Source organism: Prionailurus bengalensis, chromosome A1 (genome assembly GCF_016509475.1).
Source record: "Prionailurus bengalensis isolate Pbe53 chromosome A1, Fcat_Pben_1.1_paternal_pri, whole genome shotgun sequence".
NCBI lineage: Eukaryota > Metazoa > Chordata > Mammalia > Carnivora > Felidae > Prionailurus > Prionailurus bengalensis.
Window position 1 is genome coordinate 129359639 of NC_057343.1, and position 22463 is coordinate 129382101.

The window sequence follows — 22463 nt, forward strand, 5'->3', positions numbered from 1 at the left end:
ATGAAATCTCACCATTTGCAACAATGCGAATGGAACTAGAGGGTATTATGAAAAGTGAAATAAGTCAGAGAAAGACAAATATCATATGACTTCACTCATATGAGGAATTTAAGATATAAAACAGATGAACATTAGGGAAGGGAAGCAAAAAGAATATAAAAACAGGGAGGGAGACAAAACATAAGAGACTCTTAAATACAGAGAACAAACAGGGTTGCTGGAGGGGCTGTAGGTGGAAGGGATGGGCTAAATGGGTAAGGGACATTAAGGTAGACACTTTTTGGGATGAGCACTGGATGTTATACATTGGGGATGAATCACTCGAATCTACTCCTGAAAACATTGCACTATATGCTAACTAACTTTGATGTAAATTAAAAATAAAAAAATAAAAAAGTAAAAATATTTAACTCTTACATCAGGATACTGACCAATCAGAAGAGATAATAGCCATAGAGTGAGAGCAGGGTCCTGAAGGTCCCTGTTAGTTGCTGGGCTGAGGTATAATCTAGGAGGCCTCAGGAGAGGGGGTGAAGCTAGAGGCCACCTAGGGGGCTTGGTGCAACAGCTCTTTAACAAACAGTGAGATATGTATTTGAATATTTTAATACTGGCTATTGGCATACTGATGTGTGCTGGCTGAAAAATAAGCACTGTGTCAGACACAAATTAAGTAATGAATAAACGATTAAGAGCTTTACCAGGTGATAAAATCCTTCCTAGCTCTAATAATCCATAATGTTCATTATATCAGTATTTAATTCTCATGAGCCTCAATTTCTTTACCTACAAAATAGGGAAAATACCAATATTCTTGCTCTATAAGAGACTCACTTAAAGGAACACAGGAGGTAATCTGCGCAAATATTCTCTGAAAAAAATAACCTGATTCCTTGGTAAAATGAAAGAAAAAGGTCAGGATGTTAAAACAAACATCCATAGGTTTTTAAGCATAGGTATTTAAGAAATTATGTAAATTGCATCAACTCAAAAGGAATCTGACTAGCCCCCGGCAGAAAATAAAAGAAAATCTGAGACAGATTCACATATACATAAATCAAGATACAAAAACTATATTTTGCGATTAGACACGTAGTATTACAGCTTTTCCCAAAAGACTGCCTGTAAGACATTATTTTAATTTGCTAGAGATTTTCATCTGCCAAATAAATGGAGCCCATATGCAGAAGAAAAGACTTATTTCAGTCAAGTTGCACAATATTATATTGACTCATACAAATATCCCATACTATCTAAAAATTTATCCTATATTATCCTCTATTACATAAACCCTAGTTCAAATGTGGATTAAAAGTATAATTCCTCAGACTGAAATGACAATTTACTTTTTTATATACAACTAGCCTAGCAAGCTAGCTAACTGAACATTTTAAATTCCCTTAAGTAACATTCTTACCTGGAAATGAGACTGAAATACACAGCAGTCAACACTTTTATAATGTCCCTTAAGCATAGTTATCTGTTCTCCTGAGTAAATTGTATAAACAGCAATGGTGCTACCATATGGCACGAAAACAAATTCTGAACTGCAGCCATCGGAGACAGTGAATTTCAATGCTTTTCTACTGTCATTACAAACTTTTCCATAGTTTACCTGTAGGATGTAAAATCATAGCATTACTCATTTCTTAAAGCTGAATTAAAAAGACAACAAAGACTAGAAGAAATATTTACTTAAAATATTATAACATACAACAGAAAGGGTTGTATTAAATCTAAAGAAAATGATCAATGTCCTAATAGAAACAAGGGCCAATGACATAAATGTACATTTCACATAAGAGGAAAATACAAATAGTAAAAAAAAAATCCACAAAATCAAATGTTAAGGCAGAACAGAAATAAAATGCAAATTAAGGCAACCTTGAATAATCATTTTATGATTTAGCAAACATTTCCAGAAACTATGAACTAGGGGTGCCTGGGTGGCTGAGTTAGTTGAGCGTCCGACTTCGGCTCAGGTCATGATCTTGCAATCTGTGAGTTTCAGCCCCACTTTGGGCTCCGTGCTGACAGCTCAGAGCCTGGAGCCTGCTTCAGATTCTGTGTCTCCCTCTCTCTCTGCCCCTCCTCTGCTCATGCTCTGTCTGTCTCCCTCTCTCTCAAAAAATAAATATACATTAAAACAATTAAAAAAAAAAAGAAACCACAAAATACTGCATACTGTTACAAGTGAGATAAACATGTTGGTGGCGCTGTAATTAGGCTATTTCTTCTAAAAGGCCAAACAATTTATTATGCAACAAAATACAAAATGTTTTTTTATGGGGGGTGGGGTGGGGAATCACCTTTTTATTTTAAAACATTTTTTTAACGTTTTATTTATTTTTGAGAGAGAGAGAGAGAGAGAGAGAGAGAGCAGGGGAGGGGTAGAGAGAGAGAGAGCAGCAAAGGGGCAGAGAAAGAGTGAGACAGAGGATCCGAAACAGGCTCCGTGCAAATAGCAGAAGGCCCGATATGGGGCTTAAACCCAGAAACTGTGAGATCATGACTTGAACCGAAGTCTCACATTAATTGACTGAGCCACCCAGGTGCCCCTATTTCAAAACATTTTTAATTGTGGTAAAGTACATACAGCATAAAATTTGCCATCTTAACCATGTTTAAGTGTACAGTTAAGTGACATTACATTCACATTCTTGTGCAAGCATCATCATCAATCTCTAGAACTCTTTCATCTTGCAAAACTGAAATTCTGTACCCATTGAGCAAGAAAGATATTCTTACCCTCTGACCAAGAAACTACTCCTGGGAATTTATCTTAGGGGAATAATTAAACAGCAAAAACCTATATGCCCAGAGGAATTCAAGGCAGCATTATCTAGAATGGCAAAATAACTAAAAATAGATGTAAATCCCTAATAATGTTATAACAAATCTTCAGTTTATATAGTAATTAAAAACCATAATTATGAAAATTATGCCGGAAATAAGGATAAAACTAATGTGTAAAAAAAGCAGAGAACACAGTATGTATACAACTGCAACTCTATATAAATAATTATGGATTTAGGACAATAAAAATTCTGCAACTATATGCCAAAGGTGCAAACCCAACAACATCCGCATCTCCTCAGCAATTGGAAACGCGAACTTTCAGCTCCTATCCCAATCCTACTGTACTAGAATCCTCATGTTAACAAGATCCCTGGGTGACCTATAGGCTCATCAAAATGTGAGAAGCTTTGGGCTAAAGAAATTGATAGTCAGGGGGCACCTGGGTGGCTCAGTCGGTTAAGTGTCCGACTTCGGCCTGGATCATGATCTCATGGTTCCTGAGTTCAAGCCCCACATCGGGCTCTGTGCTGACAGCTTGGAGCCTGGAGCCTGCTTCAGATTCTGTGTCTCCCTCTCTCTCTGCCTCTCCCCAAACACTCACTCACTCTCACTCTCTCTCTCAAAAATAAATAAAAAATAAACATTAAAAAAAAAGAAACTGATAGGTTTACTTCCTGCTGATAATTTAGATTTAGCAGTTTAGGGTAGGTATAAAATGAGTAGCTAATCATTTGAGAATTATGAGCATGAAGATCACCTATGTCTCCCTTTCCTATAGTTAATACTAGGGTTTAGACAGTAATTTACCTTTTCCTCTTTTCAGAAAGGTTAGTTGGGAGTGTGTGTGTGTGTGTGTGTGTGTGTGTGTGTGTATACTTCTATATTAACAAATACTGAGGTGCAAATGGACATGTGCTGATAATGTGTGGATACCACACTTGCCTCACCCACCTTCAGGTTCACATGTGACAGAGATGAGCATACACCTTCAGCTATCCCACCACAGCAGTGGCAAAATGAAACATTAGAATATTAAACTTATAGTCTGGAGACTTGGGTTGTAGAAACCCACTCCATTACCCAACCCCCCTGTCACCTTTTCTTTCTCTCTCTCTCTCTTTTTTTTCTTTTTTTGCCCATTATGAGTAATGATAATGAATGATTATAATGATAATGAATGATTATAATGGAGGCTAATGAATGATTTAGCCTCCAAGTTTCATTACTCTAATCTGTTAAATAGAAATAACATCATTTACCAGAGTTACTGTGAAAAACCAGATGAAATAACATATATGAGAACACCTAGAACATAAAGGTATCCAGTTAAGTCCCTAGATTTATTAATTCCTATATATATTTAAAAGTACAACATTCTCTCATTTGTGTCTTTGATCATATAGGTGCAATGGTTCATAGAATATAGTGTCATTCTACAAATAGTTGCATGTATAGAAGGAGTGTGGGGAAAAAAACCACACATCTTCTCAACTACAAACTCTCTGTTCCTGCTAGAAAAATTCTGAACTGCTTGACTGTGATGACCTTATTCACATTCATCAGATGACCTACCTAACTATATTCCTTCTCAAATATGAACTGGGAAGTGATGAATGAGGTACGAAGATTGAACCAGCTCTCTGACACATCTTTCTTCTTAGGTGTCCCTATTCCAAACCATTCTGCAACTTACTATCCCATCAATCTCCATAAATCACTGCTACGGTCAAATCACTTGTGGACTAAAAATTATCAATATTTTGATACATATTTTGATGATAATTTGGAATTACCAAATTTTCAATACCTGTGGAATAAAGTTCTAATAACAGGTTAAGGAAAGGAGGAATCTATCATTTACTATTGCTTACTATGTGTCATACATTATACTAGGTGACTGTCTAAAGTTCCCATTTTATGACTATGTATGCTTACTATAAAAAGCAATGTTTGATAAATAGCATGATGTCTATTATTATGAAAGTACTGTAGAGGAAGAGGCTACTTTTGGCTATGATGTGTTAAAGGTGATACATACAGACTTTGAAAAGATTTTGATAGGGGAGGATGATATGGGACTTTGGACAGGATGATGGCAAATCCAATTCCCTATCTTATGAATCCCTTTTATTGTTCCAGGAAACATACATCTGGTCACTAAATGAATACCTGTAGTGATACAGACTCCATCACAAGGCAGCTCATTTTATTATTAAACAATGATCAGCATAATCATAATAATGATAGGTAACATTTACTGAACATCAACATTTGCTGTAAATATCAAAGTGCTAAATGTTTTACATGTGTTATTTCATTTAATACTCAAAACAATACTATGAGATAGTCAGCATCTCATAGGTCTTTGGGCCAGCACATGACAGAATCAGAAAGTGAATCTAGACTACACTAATCAAAAACCACTATGCCACAATGTTGTAAATTATTCTTCCTTCATTCCACTAAGTGATGATCACAATGCATTCTAATATAAGTGAGCACTGGGTACTTGAAGGCATCTAAGCTAGACTAGAGGAGTTAAGGAGAAGTTGTGCCTGAGATGAACCCTGAAATCTGAGAAACAGGACAGGAAGGAGAACAGTATTCCAAAGCAAGGTCTGGAGTTTGTACAACAGAATGGAAAAGCAAGAGAGCAAGGTATTTTTTAAGACCTCTAAGTAATTCAATATGGACAGAGAAAAAAAATGGGAAAGTGGCAAGATATAAAGCTGGTGAGTTAGCAGATACAACTTATAAAGGCTTTGTGTGCAACAGGCAAAAGCATTCGGTTTTAATAACCTGTAAGCACTGAGGAAACAATGAAAGACTTCCACTGGGAGATAAATTTGGGACAAGTTAGAATGTTAGAGTAATTAAATGGAGTAATCATGAGGGCCCAGAGTGAGGCAGGAAGGGAAGACAGATATGAAAAAAAATGAAGAAGGAAGAACTAAGGAGATGTCTAATTGATTTAATAGGTGGGATAAAGAGCAGGGAAGAATAAAGGATAGATTCCCAGTTTTAGACATTGGTAATAGTGAATGATAATACCAGTATCTAAAACATTCAATACCAGAATAGCTACTATAAATTTTTTGTTCTTTTGCTGTGCCAAAAGCTGTCCCTCTGTAAATTTTCCCTATAAGTACTTGTTACGTTCTCTAAGGCAATGGTTTCCAGAGTACGGTTCACACACCTCAAGAAGCCTGCAAAATAATCCATTAAGGTATTAGAAGAAAACATGAGAATTTCAATTTTTAATCTCATTTTTATTAAAAATAAGAAATTAATCTTTAATTAAACCTAGGTTCACGGTAGTATTGTACAGAAGATATAAATAATAATATATCTACTAGAAGCATGCACTTATATATCTTTTTAAAATTAAAAAAATTTTTTCCATTGTTTATTTGGTTTTGAGAGACAGAAAGCATGAGTGGGGAGGGGCAAAGGGAGAGGGAGGCACAGAATCTGAAGCAGGCTCCAGGTTCTGAGCTGTCAGCTTACCTTAACCAATTGAGCCACCCAGGTGCCCCTGTCTTTTTAAAATTTAATTTTTTAAAAAATATTTTAAGTAAAAATTTCTTCACTTTCTCAGAATCCTTATACATTTAATACTGCTTATAATTTATCACAAGAATTATTTCCCAAAAATGTTACTCACAGCTGGATTGAAAGAGTGGAAAATGTGACAATGTGGTTTTTATATACCATATTACAAAACAAAAGCAGCAAAAGCTATTGAGGTAGGTCCAGAGCCTTTAGTCACAATGGGGAAGAGGATGAAAAGTATCTCTGAAGAAGCAGAGTATCTAATCCCCAAATCAAAAGTAAAGAAAATTACTCAAAGACCACATTAAAAAATAAGCTTCAGGGGCACCAAGGTGGCTTAGTCAGTTAAGCTTCCAACTCATGATTCTGGCTCAGGTCTCATAGTTCTTGAATTTGTGCCCTGAGTCAGGCTCCATGCTCACAGTATGGAGCCTGCTTAGGATTCTCTCTCTCTCCCTCTCTCTGTGCCCCTTCCCAGCTCTTTCTCTCTCAAAATAAATAAATAAACTTAAAAAAAATAAAAATAATAAAAAATAAGCTTCAGAATTTTCTGAAGAAAACAAATGTATTTACAACCTTAAGGTTAGGAGTAGATTAAATAAACTTTTCTTATTTAACTTATGTCTTTTTTCTTGATACTTATTTTTAAGATTTAGAAGTATCTACTGAAGAGCAAAAGGATAATGGAGATGTAAAAGATGAATCCCTCTTAAGAGCAAAAGGGAAGCAAAAGAAAAAACATAAAGATTTACCTAAAAGATAAAAAATACAGATTCAAAGGGGCACACAAACTCCAATGTTTACAGTACCATTATTAACAATAGCCAAACTATGGAGAAAGCTCAAACTGACTTTCCATTGACTGATAAATGGATAAAGATGTGGTACACACACACACATACACACACACATATACAGACAATGGAATATTACTCAGTCATCAAAAAGAATGAAATCTTGCCATTTGCAATGATATAGATGGAGCTAGAATGTCCTATGCTAAGCAAAATAAGTCACTCAGAGAAAGACAAATACCACATGATTTCACTCATATGTGGAATTTAAGAAACAAAATAGATATGAGGAGAGATGGGAGGAAGAGGAGAGAGAAACAAACCATAAGAGACTGTTAACAATTGAGAAAAAAATGAAGGTTGATGGAGGAAGGTGAGTGAGAGATAGACTAGATGGGTGATGGGTACTAAGGAGGAGACTTGTTATGATGAGCACTGGGTGTTGTATGTAAGTGATGAATTATTGAATTCATAAAAGCATACAATGGGTGAAGAGGTTATACCATTAAGAGTACTATCAAAGTATGTCAACGGTACAAATTCTATTGTTGCCAATGGACACAATCCATATATATCATTTTAAAACTAACAAGGGTCCTAATAAGGCAATATGATACAATAAAAATAGTTTATGGTATACCTACTATTTAACAGGTACAGTACTACTTTTGACATTCTTTTAGTATCCCTAAAATTATTGTTTAGGTACATAATAACCCCTCTTTACAAGATGGAGACACTGAAACTCTTACCATAGTCCTTCATAATGTCACCTTAAACAAACTGACTAATGTCCCAAATTACTAAATAGCAGGACTAAAACTGGTTTCCAATTCTGTCGGACCATTCTTTAAATATTTGAAAACAGTGTGTTTCCTCTGAGAATTGCTTTTCCTGGGATCAATCCCCAGTTGTCCTCTGAAGGTGAGTTTCTGGACTACTCTAGTCATCTTTTACTTACATCAAGTCAATTTAAAAATGTATTACATTCTAAACACACTATTCATGAAATGGACTTGCTAGCAAAAACCTATAAGGTCTGAGTATCATCTTCAAGGAGAGAAAATGGAATAAAATCATATTAACAATTTATATATATATATACTCAATACCATTTATACTTATCACATTCACCTTTGATGCACATGCCAACCTACCTTTCCAAAGTGACCCTATCACTTCTTCACTCAAAGGCTTTTAGTGGCTTTCTACTTCACCCAGAGAAAAAGCCTAAGCCCTTACAAAGGCCTCTAAGCCTATATCATCTGGTGCCTGTTTCTTCTGTTCCTATCTCCTATTGTTCTCCTCCTTGCTTCCTCTTTTTCAACACAAGAGCCTCTTAGATGTTCCCTGGGTATCCCAAGCATGCTTCTGCCTCACAGTCTTTGTATTTTCTTCCTTCCGCAGCCTGGAATGCTCTCCTTTCCAGTTATCTGATGGCGCATTCCTTCATTTCCTTCAGGCCAAATGTCATCATCTTCTGAGTGAGACATACTCTGACTGCCCTATGTAAAACTGCAACTCCAATCTCCCAATACTTTCTATGCTACTTGCCTTGCTTTGCTTTTCTTAATAGCACTTGCTACAGCTAAAAGTTTCTAGTCTGAGATATGATGCAGAAGCAGAAGTACTTCATAAAGCACATGAGAAATTAGCAATCTAGTGTAAATAATTTTGATCTTATAAATTATAATTTAGTAATAAAAGTGGTACTAAATTATAATTTAGTAATTCTCTGAAAGAGAATTAGTTAGAAAGGATGATTAAATAAAGAAATATGGAATGGGGCACCTGGCTGGCTCAGTTGGAAGAGCATGTGATTCTTGATCTTGGGGTCTTGAGTTTGAGCCCCAAGTTGGGTGTAAAGATTACTTAAATTAATAAATGAAATTAAAAACAAAAAAAGAAAAGAAAGCAATATGATTAATATCAATACCTACCTTAAAGCATTAGATAAATGCTTTAAAGGGTTTGGTAATTCATTGTTGCAATAGGAGTGGAACCTAGAGTCAAGTTCTGTTGTTTTTTAGCTGTTTTAACTCACACTAGTTATGTATCCATTTATGTCTCATTTTCTCATGTGTAAAATGGGAATTTTAACAGTAACTACTTTCATAATATTGATGTGATGATTAAGTAAGACCCTATATGCTTCAGCACATATATTAAATGTTAATTTTTATTAGCACAGTATCTGACATATAAGCTCTTAATAAATATTACCTACTACTATTACCACCAAATTACAAACTTATTAGCTTATTCTGAAAGTTAATGAACCACAGGCATACCTGGTAAGACCCACAATATAAATTTTAAAAAACTATTAGAAATTAAATACCAAGTAAGAATCTAGGACATTTAAAAGACATTTATTCTAATATTAAAGTACTATATGTTCTGGTACTATAACATTCATTTTAGGCTGTGTTTACAAGTCATATATAGTATAAAATTAGACTATTTAATCTTATAAGTTTAATTTATATCAATTGTTCTCAATCTTTTCTTCTCCAACATACCTGAGAGTTATGGCACACTCCCATTATGCACAGTGGCTCAGTAGAGCAGTAATTCTCCACTAAATGGGGAGAATGTGGTGGGAGGGTAATAGGGTGAGTTGTCTTGTGTCATTAGTTCATGTAATAGAAAAATACAAAAAGAAAACTGTGATTCAGAGATAAGAAAAAAGTTAAATCTACAGAAGAACATTAAGTGTATGTCACAGATCCATTTTTTCAATTTGTATTCAAAAGGTCGGAGATACTTAAAATCTCTTACTAGTGTGTTTTCTCCATTGGAACTATTCCAGAGTCTCATTCGATTATCCGTACCAACAGTAAGGAGGTGAAGCCCATCACTTGTAAAACATAAGCCATTAACTTTCCCATTATGAGCAGTGTTTGCTGCAATGAAAAATACAATTCAGTTAATCAGTTATTGTATTCAGGACACACGTAATGCTTCATGATACAGTTATTTAAACATATTAATATAGGACAACTCTCTGAATTGCTTAAAATATACAAGTTGATTATGTTTAAAATTATTCATCCCTGTGGATTATTTGAATACAATAAGCTATATAAATTAGAACCACAAAAATAGAGAAAAACAGGAAAACCAAAAAGGAAAATATATATTGCCAAATATAATTATATTGCCAAATATAATTTTTCTTAAGAGAGTAAGTAAGCTGTGCTATCAAACTCAATTAAATGCATAGCCTGACATTAAAATTTTAAATTAAACACTTTTCAAATTTCTTTTATACTAATTCTATTTTTAATCTAAAAATCACTCCATGGACTATTAAAAATCAATAATACTAGTATTTACAATTAAAAATACTTTTTTAAAAAAATGTTTATTTTTGAGAGAGAGAGAAAGAGAGAGCGCAAACAGGGAGGGCAGAGAGGGAGACATAGAATCCAAAGCAGGCTCCAGGCTGTGAGCTGTCAGCACAGAGCCCAACATGGGGCTCAAACTCATGAGGGGTGAAATCATGACCTGAGCCAAAGTGGGACATTCAACTGACTGAGTGACCTAGGCACCCCCGAGTTTTTTTTTTTAATGTTTATTTATTTTTGAGAGAGAGAGAAAGAGAGAGCACGAGCAGGGGAGGAGCAGAGAGAGAGGGAGACACAGAATCCAAAGCAGGCTCCAGACTCTGAGTTGTCAGTACACAGCCTGATGTAGGGCTCGAACTCATGAACCATGAGATCATGACCTGAGCCAAAGTCGGACGCTTAACCGATTGAGCCACCCAGGTGCCCCTAAAAAAACAAAAAACTTTAATAGGGAAAGAATACCTCTTCTAGTTTCAACCAAAATTTGTATTGCTGTCAAAATGACCAACTTTGAGAAAGCATAATTCTCAATAGCTTAATTTAATTACAAAGATTATTAAAACAATCATAAAATTGTATATAGTTCATTCTAAGATTTTTCTAGTCTGGAACTAATTCTGAATCAGAATTTTATCCCATAAAGATATTAAATTCTATCATAAAAATGCAACTGAGGCACTTTGTCACCTGGATAGCAGCTGACACATTTAACACAACTTGCACATTTTATTCTCATACAACAGTCCCAAAATGTTACTATTCCTTCAATTTACTATAGCTTCCTAAGGGGCACTGAATTTGTATTAGCTGACCTCACTGGAGGAAAAAAACAAAAGTAACTAATTCAGAAAAGTTTCTGCATTTGAAAATTTAGGAGATGAAATGTATCTTGAAGAAAAACAATCGTGATTTAGTTATGTACATTTAGAAATTGATTTACTATGAATGACTTTTGACTTTTTCTAAATCATAAGATTTATAATTTGTCAAGAGACATTAATTAGTTTTAATTCAAAATTTTCAATATAAACATACTATCATTGGCATGTTTCTATAGTGATGTATTCTTCATTACCTGATTCAACAGCTTGTGACTTTTTTCCATTATGCTGATCAAGAGTAAATAAACATCCTGATGCTCTCCTGACATCCCATAATTTTACTCTGCTGTCAGCACTAAGAAGAAATAAATGTTACACTGACATATATAGGTAGGACAGTGACTACTCTTGCACCTAACCTTTCCAGTATTATGGCACAGAGAGGTCTCGGTATATCAGTGCAAATATATTTGTATATTTGGGTTGTTGTATTTTGCCTTTTCATCTAATATTCAAAGTCAATAGTAGCAAAAGGCAGTGGAAAACATAGCAAAAAAAAAAAAAAGAAAAAAGGTAACCTTTTTTACATCACAAGGACTGAATTCTGCTGGTTTTTATGAGCATGTTCCTCCTCCAAAACTGGACAGCTTTGAAGCTGGTTCCTTAGCAAGTTTGTTACTACATCTTTTCTGTTTGTTATTCAAATGTTTTCTGACAATCAAGCAGGTAACTAATTTTACTTTTGTTTAAGAATTCATTTGGCATGAATCTGGTGTTTCCTTTTTTATGAAAAAATTAAGGTGGATAATGACAATATATTTATGTTTGGTTTCGTATACGCAAATCTATCTTTGCCACATATTCAAGAACTAAATTTAATGTCTCTCAGATATCAGACCCTTGTATTTATCTCAAGTAAGTGAAAAGAAAGGCAAAATACCATGATCACACATCAATTTCAGCTTCTTTTAAAGATCTGTATTTTTTTTTAAGTTTATTTATTTATTTTGAGAGACAGAGTTCGTAGGCAGGGGAGGGGGGAGGAAAGAGAGACAGACAGACAGACAGACAGACAGACAGACAGACAGACAATCCCATGCAGGCTCTGCACTGTCAGTGTGGAGCCCAATACAGGACCTGAACTCACAAACTGAGAGATCATGACCTGAGCCAACATCAAGAATCGAACTCTCAACCAACTGAGTCACCCAGGTGCCCCATCAATTTCAGCTTCTAAACTACACCTAAAGAAAATAAATTAGTTTAACTGATGCTATCATGTTCTCAAAAGAGACCTCAACAATATTCTAACCCATTGGGTTTATCCAAGCCCCTTTAATTAGAAAAAGCAATACAATGAATTTTATAGGGGTACTTGAGTGGCTCAATCAGTTAGGTATCCAACTCTTGATTTCAGTTCAGCTCATGATCTCATGGTTCATGGACTGAACCCCACATTAGGCTCTGAGCTAATAGCACGGAGCCTGCTTGGGATTCTCTTTCTCTCTGTCTTTCAAAATAAGTAAATACACTTAAAAAAAAAACCCTCAATGCATTTTTAAAGCCTATTTCTAACTTACAAATTTTTTTTTTTACATAGATACAAGGCTTAACTCTTCCTATAATCTTGATTCTTTTCACAGATCACCATCAAACCCAGCTGATTAGAATAGCAAGCAAAAAGCTAGCATTTCCCATTTTCAAAATGGTTTTCTTTCTTTCCAGCTGGAGAAGGTCTGCAATGGGATGAGTCTGAGGATTTAAGCATTTTCTTTTTTTTTTTTTTTAATTTTTTTTTTCAATGTTTATTTATTTTTGGGACAGAGAGAGACAGAGCATGAACGGGGGAGGGGCAGAGAGAGAGGGAGACACAGAATCGGAAACAGGCTCCAGGCTCTGAGCCATCAGCCCAGAGCCCTACGTGGGGCTCGAACTCACGGACCGCGAGATGGTGACCTGGCTGAAGTCGGACGCTTAACCGACTGCGCCACCCAGGCGCCCCTAAGCATTTTCTGAAACAGGTAAGATTTGGACATATCTGGTTCCTAATGCCGATTACTAGGTCCATTCTCATACTGATTCAAATTCCTGGTGTACTCTGAGAATTGAAAGCCTCTTTCTTAGCTTCCCTATGAGTTGAGGAAAACCAAACTAGGCATAAACAACAGAAATCCACCTTAGTATAGACCCACAACCAGCACCTAGCCCCCCACCTTAATACCTCATTAGCCAGCCTTCTTACAGCTACATCCTACACTTGTTCTACTTCAGAAAGCACAGATTTCTTTTTTTTTTAATTTTCTTTTAACATTTATTTATTTTTGAGACACACACACACACACAGAGGGTGAGCAGGGGAGGGGCAGAGAGAAATGGAGACACAGAATCTGAAGCAGGATCCAGGTTCCAAGCTGGGGCTTGAACTCACAAACCATGAGTTCATGACCTGAGCCAAAGTCAGATGCTTAACCAACTGAGCCACCCGGGTGCCCCCAGAAAGCACAGATTTCAATATCACATTCTGCAAACTATTAACAGAAGCTTCTCTGGGGACTAAACTGCTTGGTATAGGGTAGGCGGTTATTAAATATTAGCAAATTGAATCAACAAATAAATGTTGAATCAGATTCAAAATAATTCTGTATTAAAGGAAATGAATAGAAATGCTATTATTTTTAAATTAATAGTCTTATACTTTTGTAGAAAAAAATGACACGACACAGTTGTTTTATAGGTAATACTAGTAGATTTGCATTGCTACAGAGATTCTCTTGTTTCCTCTGACTTAAAAGGTGAGCACCTTCAAGATAGACAGTGATGCAAAGGAAGATTTCTTATGGTGATATGACATAAAAATTCAATTATTTTAAGGACCTAATTAACAAATAAATATGCATCTCATATAAATAGTGTTCTCAAAATTCTTATCATTAATTTTGAACTTTGAAACCAAATAATTTGCATGTTACCTTGCAGTTGCCAAGATATATTCACAACGTGGCGACCAAGAAACTGCCAATATTTCTTGTCTGTGACCTGCAAATACAATCGTATGAAATACTTTCTTGTCTGTGACCTGCAAATACAATCATATGAAGTACTATAAAATACTTGAAAAATCAAAAGATACACTGTAATTTAAATATGTCTGATTTTGAAGAAAGTAAACACTATTAAAAATAAATTGATATGATCATCACTTTTTCACATTTATAATAATCCGTTTAAATATTAACATGAAGTCTGTGGGGGCATTTCTCACACATAGTATCTTATTATAAATGGCTGGGTTTTGCATTGGAAAGGTCAGAGCAAGTGAGTATTTCTTTTTTAATACAGCTGTTAGATTAGAAAGTAAATGCTTTAATAAATGATAGATCTCAAGCTCATTTACTTTTATCTACAACAAAAAAACACTGCAACAAACCACTCAAGATAAACATTCTAGAGAATAAAAATGGTTTCTAACTTTTCAGAAAGTTGTAATAGAAAAAGTTTTCTAAATTCATGATTGTAAAAAGCATTTATGTAAAAAATTTTTTCTAGAAAGCACAGGTGATAAGTTCATAGGATAACTTCAGCATTTTAATTCACTTTTGCCTAAACGAACTATTCAAACTAGATATTTCATCTACCTTACATTATTAGAAATTCATTATAAATGTAAAACAAATGCTATCCATCTCACCAAGTTCTCTTGATATATTATGTGCTTCTAGAGATAAATAAAAATATATATATATCTGAGTTACATCCCATCTTTTCATTGTTTAGAATCAGATGGTCTAATGCTGATAAAAGTAGGAAAAATATTTAAATTAATATATCTTAACCAAAATGATTATTATACTGCCTTTTTCTAAAATAGTTGCAATGAGGGGAAAAAAAGTACCTAAATATTAGGAATATTTAGTTAGCCAGAACAATATTAAACAATGCTCTTAACACAAATGTACCAATATAAGTTTCATAAATATATATATTTTTTTAAATGTAGAAATAAGACAAGGTTTTCAGCCAGACTTTCCATATCCTTTGAGCTTACCCTATGGCCATTGTTTATATAAATGTCTCCTCAATAGTTCAGTTTTGTAAGAATAATGCACAGAAGGATCTTTATCTCCTTGTTGACTTTTAACAACTAGCACAAAATACATCAGTCATGTCAACCACAAAGAATACATTGTTAGTAGTGTTTCTTTTAATTGAATGGTTTACTCAAAGTAGTTGTTGTTTCAAATTAAAAAAAAAAATACCCTGTAAAATGTGGGAACAGGATCCAGACTTTAAGTCACAAAGTTGTACTTTGGGCCCTCTAGTACCGACTGTAAAAACAAAAACAAAAATGGTTTAAGATAATTTTATTATAAATCATCACCAAAAGGAAATAAGAAACTACTGTTATGAATCATGACATTTTCACTGCATCCATGTAGAAATCTAAAAAAAGTATGCTAAAGATATACTTCAAATCATTTTTAATGCTTATAATTAGAAAATTTAATTGCAGTTATACCTTAGTACAAGGAGAACCCTATTATTGTGTTATTTTTTAACATTTAATTTTGAAGTAATTATAGATTCAAGGGAAGTTGCAAAGATAGTACAGAAAGACCCTGTGTACCTATCACCCTTGTTGTTCCAATGGTTGTTATACGAGGTAAAACTATACTACAGTATCAAAACCAGGAAATTTGTATTGCTGCAATGTGTATGTATGTATAATCCTAGGCTATTGTATTATATCAAGTTATTTTTTTAATACCTTAGTTTTTCCATAGTAATGATATGCTTCCAATCAGAAACTCTGGACACAGACTGAGTGGACCTCAAAGACAAGTTAGTGTCCAACTGTTCTTCACAGATGAAACAGCTAACTGGCATCTTGAGGTGAAGATGTTCATGCAATGCCACACAAATAACAGAATCACAGGGACCTGGTATCTGATACCAGAAAAACATTTTTTCTTTCTCACACATGAGAATTCTTGTTGCATGTGCTTTCATAAAAATTGAAGTTTAATTTTAATAACAGTCTTAGAGTAAAGGAATAATTTCCATTTTTGCACTGTGTTGAATTTAAAAAGTTGCCAAAATTTGTTCATGTACAATCTTTGAAGCTTTGGTGGGTGAAAAGTAACTCCATAGGGAATAGAAATGTGCTTTCTTAATCTTTGAATCCTAGCCACTAGCACAGTGCCCAACTTACACAATAACTGTAAAACTGAATGTAAAAATGGCATATACTTAAGCTTTTTTCTTTTTTTAAAGAACTGTGATATTCACCTGGGTAAAAATGTCAAATCAGAAGTAGGTATTAAAAGGGAGCAAGTTTCAATACGTTGAAAAGCAAAAAAGGACAGGTACAAACCTGCTACCAAACAGTGCTTGGTGGCAACTGGAGACATATGATGACTATAAACTGTTTCTTCAAAATTAAATATATCTGCAGTCTGATAATCAAAAGACATTTAAAAAGTGTAAGTTCTAATTATAATCACAAAAGCAGTTAACTTTCTATTTACTTATTCCCAGATTATCAGTAATTTTTAAATGACTGTTAGCAATTTATTTGACTTAAAACATGAGAATTTTTTAAGTAAAAAACCTATTAATTTAATTTAATTTAATTATTATTCTTTTTAATGTTTATTTATTTTTGAGACAGTGAGAGACACAGCATGAGCAGGGAAGGGGCAGAGAGAGAGGGAGACATAGAATGTGAAGCAGGCTCCAGGCTCTGAGCTGTCAGCACAGAGCCCGACGCGGGGCTTGAACTCACGAACTGTGAGATCATGACCTGAGCCGAAGTCAGACGCTTAACCGACTGAGCCACCCAGGCGCCCCAAAACCTATTAATTTTAAATCCTTTGTTATTTATAACACTCTTGTCCCTTTAGTGAGAAAAATAGTCTTTTGGTAATAAATTCCAGACATTACGAAGACACAGCCAATGGCTCACCATCTTCTTCTCCACTCCATTCAGGGAAACTTCATAATATGTACACAGGTCATCTAGCCAGTATTCTGCCTGTCAGTCCCACACCCCAGACACCCTCATCACCTAGATTTGTTCTTCCTTTGAAATCATACATTTCATGTATGTCACGTGTGACCACAATCTTCCATCATTTTCAGCTTTATTTTTCCCAACTACTTCTAAGACACCGAAATAAAACCCAGAACTCCTATCAGTTCCTCTTGACTTTGCTTTTTCCCCCCTTCTTCAGCTTGGATTCCAAGGTTCAATTCTTCAACTGCCAATATCTTCAACTTCAACCCTGGATGACTCCAAATGTTTGCCTTCTCTGAACCTATATCCAGGACAATCTACACCAGAGGTCAGCAAACTTCTGTAATCAGCAGACTGTAGTATATATTTTAGGGTTTAAGAACTACTACTCATTTCTGTCATTGTAGTGTCAAAGCGGCCACAGACAACAAATATGTGTTGCAATAATGCTTTATTTTACAAAAAGAGGCCATGAGCCCAGATCTGGCCTATGGGCTACTTAGTAAGCTGACCTCTGCTCTACCCAAGAGAAAAGAATCTTCTAGTATGGCAAACTGGCATCACTATAAAAGATCATTCATCTCAACTGGGCTTTCAGTATTGACTGCCAGTCCTATCATATTATAATACTATTCCCTGCAATATTCATAGCTCTTTCAAACTTCTCCATTCTCCACAAACATGACCACTCGATCGACTGTAACCAGCAATCTGACCTTTTATTACAAAGAGAAAACAGGAAGTCATTCAATGAGAATTCTCTTAGTGTCTTATCAACAAACCTACAAACACATTTGCTTCCATCTATCCTTTTTCCTTCTTCATTCCTGTTATCATGGAAAAATCATCCTTTCTCATATTTAAAGTTACTATCCCCACGTGTGCTTAGATCCCCCTCACAGCTGTCAGAAATCTCGCTCTATACATAATATCCTCTATCTCCAAGATATCTATAAACTCTCCCTTCCTACTGGCTCATTCTCATCAGCATTTAAAAATATTCATGATTTGGGGCACTTGGGTGGCTCAGGCAGTTAAGTGTCCAACTTCGGCTCAGGTCATGATCTCATGGTTCGTGAGTTTGAACCCCACATCGGGCTCTGTGCTAACAGCTTAGAGCCTGGAGCCTGCTTCAGATTCTGTGTCTCCCTCTCTCTCTCTCTCTCTCTGCCCTTTACCTGCTCGTACTCTGTCTCTTTCTCTCAAAAATAAATTAAAATATTTTAAAATAAATAAATAAAAATGTTCATGATTCTTTTTTTATATATATAAAATGTTTAAATGTTTATTTTTGGGAGACAGAGAGGGAGAGAGAAGAAGGGAGGGAAAGAGTGGAGGAGGGGCACAGAGAGAGGGGTCACGGAGGAACCGAAGCAGGCTCCATGCTGACCGCAGAGAGCCCAATGCAGGGCTTGAACTCACAAACTAATCGATCACGACCTGAGCTGAAGTACGATGTTCAACCAATCGAGCCACCCAGGCGCCCCCATGATTCTTTCATCTTAAGAGTAAAACAAAAACCTTTCATTCTATATTCCTCCTAATTAATCTTTCTTCTTCAAATCCAAATTTTGGCCATCTTTGACTTCCTATCTCCCACATATTTCTCAACTCAGCACAATCTTATTTTTATCTATACTACTCCAATTCACACTACTCTTCCAGTATCACTGATACCTGCTGTCATCAAGCATAGTCTTCACCTTACCTAACCTGTCGGTATTACGAAACACAGCTGGATACTGAATTTTCCTTAAAACAATCTCTTCTGCAGGCTTCCATGATACAACATAGTCCTGATTTTCCTCTTACACTCTCTGGCCACTCCTCTTCATTGTCTTTTGCAGGCTTTTTTTTGTTCCTTTTCCTGTCTTATTAATCTTGTCTTCCTCATGGTTTTGTTCTATGTATTCTTCTCTTCAACTGCCACTTATATGGTATTTTCAGTGCAGACTACTTTCCTAAATAGCAGGAATCTATTTAGGATTATTTTCATTTGGATTTCCTATGAATACTTCAAATTTAACAAATCTAACATTTAACTCAACACCCACCTAAACCTTTCTTTATCTTAGTAAATGACAATATAATCTCCCCAACTGCCCAAGTTAGTGAACTTGAGGATCATTCTTTTTTTAAATAACAGCTTTATTGAGCTATAATTGACATACCACACAATTCATTCAAAGTATGTACTTGAGCAGTCTTTAGTATATTCACAGAGTTGTGCAATCATCACCAAAATCAATTTTAGAGTATTTTTATCACCCCAAAAAACCCAATTCCCATTAGCAGGCACTCCCCATTTCTCCCTACCCTCTGCTCTAGAAAACCACTAATCTACTTTCCATCTCTATAGATTAGCCTATTTCTTGACATTTCATAGAGATGGAATTATACAATATGTGGTCTTTTGCAGTTTTTCATTTAATGTAATGTTTTCTTTTGTCTTCCTTTTTTCATTTCCTTTAGCATAATGTTTTCTTTTTTCTCTTTCCATTTCATTTACCATGATGTTTTTAAGGTTCATCCACACTGCAGCATGTATCAGTACTTCACTTCTTTTTATTGCTGAATAATATTCTAGTTTATGGCTATCCGCTAATCAGTTCATGAACATTTCATTTATTTCCACTTTTTGGATATTTTGAACACAAACTCATTGTTCATGAGTTCGAGCCCTGCATTGGGCTCTGCACTAACAGCTCAGAGCCTGGACCCTGCTTCACATTCTGTGTCTGCCTTGCTCCCTACCCCTCTCCTGCTTGTATTCTCTCTCTCTCTCTCTCTCTCTCTCTCTCAAAAATAAGTAAATAAACATTAAATGTTTTTAATGAATAAGATTCTTGAATATATTCAACAGTATTTATTCAACTGTTACATGTTTGAACTAGGGATTCAACTGGCATGCAAAATAAACACTGTCCCTGCCCTATTGCAAGGAGCTTCAGTTTATCAAGAAAAACAAATGATTAAACAAGAAATAACAGTAAAGTCCAAAAGGGACTATAACAATGAAAGTGTACAGTGTTTTAGCAGGGCCACATAACCTATAGAGAATTCACAGAAGTCTTTCCAGAGCCAGTGATGCTCTGGCTTTTCACTGAGATGAAAGTTGATGAATAGAAATTGGCCAAGTCCAAAGAAGGAGGATGAGACTTCTAGTCGAGGGAACAGCATGAAGAAACTCTTTCGGGTAACAGTAAACATGACATTTTAAAAACTGAAAGATGCTAAGTATGACTAGAGTGCCAAAGAACAGTGGCCAGAGATAAAGCCAGAAAGATAGGCAGTATATGTATCATGAGGGACTGAGGGACCTTATAAATATTAAGTAGGCTGAATATTTTCTAGGAAAAAGTAAGCTTTTTTTTTTTTATTTAAAAAAAAAAATTTTTTTTCAACGTTTATTTATTTTGGGGACAGAGAGAGGCAGAGCATGTACGGGGGAGGGGCAGAGAGAGAGGGAGACACAGAATCGGAAACAGGCTCCAGGCTCTGAGCCATCAGCCCAGAGCCCGACACGGGGCTCGAACTCCCGGACCGCGAGATCGTGACCTGGCTGAAGTCGGACGCTTAACCGACTGCGCCACCCAGGCGCCCCGGAAAAAGTAAGCTTTTAAAGCAATGACAAAAAACAAAAAATGAAAACATCAAATTGGCATTTTAGATATGCTGCCAATTGGTTAGAAGGTGGCCAAGAGGAGGGTAAAGAGACCAGGTAGGAGGTTGCAGTAATCCAGCACAAGTCAGCAGATCCTGGTTTGCCTAGAGTAATGGCAATGGGATAAATAGATATGAGAGGTTATTTACAGAGAATTGACAGAAATTGCAAGTTGATTAGCTATCAGGACTAGTGAAAAATCAAGAATGGCCTCCAGGGAAATGCAAATAAAAACCACAATGAAATAACCATTTCGTTCGTATTAGAATTGCTGAAATCAAGGCAGACGATAAGTGTTGAGTAGGATGCAGATAAACTGGAACCTTCATAAATTATGGGTGGGAATATAAAATGTTTTGGAAAACAGTTTCTCAAGGGTTAAGCATAGACTTAGCATATGAGGCAGCAATTCCACTCTGTGGAAAACATAACTCCACACAAAACTTGCGCATTATGAACATTTGTTTGTAGTGGCACTCCAGAATTTTATTCATTTTTAAAGAACATGGCCTGGATACCGACATCTGTATTTTCTGATTTATGTTCCATTATGCAAAATTCTAAGAAAACTCAGAACGAGAAAAAGTTGTTCTCTATCCTAAAGTGTTATAGAGAAGACTGTAGAAAAGATATCCCTTTAAGCCATATCATATGCTCAAGCTAGAAAATACACTTATGGAAAACTCAGATGAAGTAAAGGTATGATAGATATGTAATTAGTGACAGGGACAGAGAATGTGGAGAAGGACAGTATCACACCTTCTTTATCTTTCTTTGTACCAAGGAAGAAATTATTTGTATAAGAATTTATTTCTTATTGGATACTTTCAAAGTTCTTGTTAATAAAATGCTTTGTCTATTTCAGACAGAATTATGAATGCATGAAATACTATTTTGAGTTGGCAAAAACATTTACGTTCTAAAGAAGTCAATGTTAATGAAAGAAAATGCAAACGTATGGCTTATTAATTTTAAAACAATACTGTTAACTGAAGTGTAACAAACATACAAAAAGTCTACAGATCATAAGTGTACAGTTCAATGAATTTTCCCAAAGTAACCACCACCTGCATTATAAGATAGAATATTATGAACATTACATTACTAGCACCCCTAGAAGGCTCTCTAGATCCCGTTTCAACCCTCAACAAGAAAGACAATCACCATACAGACCTCTATTAATCTAGATTAGTTTTGTCTATTTTTGTTTTTTTTGTTTTTTTGTTTTTTTAATTTTTTTTTCAACGTTTATTTATTTTTGGGACAGAGAGAGACAGAGCATGAACGGGGGAGGGGCAGAGAGAGAGGGAGACACAGAATCGGAAACAGGCTCCAGGCTCCGAGCCATCAGCCCAGAGCCTGACGCGGGGCTTGAACTCACGGACCGCGAGATCGTGACATGGCTGAAGTCGGACGCTTAACCGACTGCGCCACCCAGGCGCCCCAGTTTTGTCTATTTTTGAATAGGAG

At 35.4% G+C, this 22463-nt stretch overlaps 1 protein-coding gene across 2 annotated transcripts in view; it reads right to left on the bottom strand.

The window, feature by feature from the left end:
- Positions 1–22463, bottom strand: part of ERCC8 (ERCC excision repair 8, CSA ubiquitin ligase complex subunit) — a 61623-nt gene that overhangs the window by 14976 nt on the left and 24184 nt on the right. For both annotated transcript variants that reach the window (XM_043590923.1, XM_043590932.1), the window contains 6 exons: positions 16688–16769; positions 15573–15641; positions 14286–14352; positions 11571–11671; positions 9927–10051; positions 1418–1615 (listed from right to left, as the gene is read on the bottom strand). In XM_043590923.1, the coding sequence (XP_043446858.1) occupies positions 1418–1615; positions 9927–10051; positions 11571–11671; positions 14286–14352; positions 15573–15641; positions 16688–16769 (642 nt within the window). The remainder of the gene's footprint in view (positions 1–1417; positions 1616–9926; positions 10052–11570; positions 11672–14285; positions 14353–15572; positions 15642–16687; positions 16770–22463) is intronic.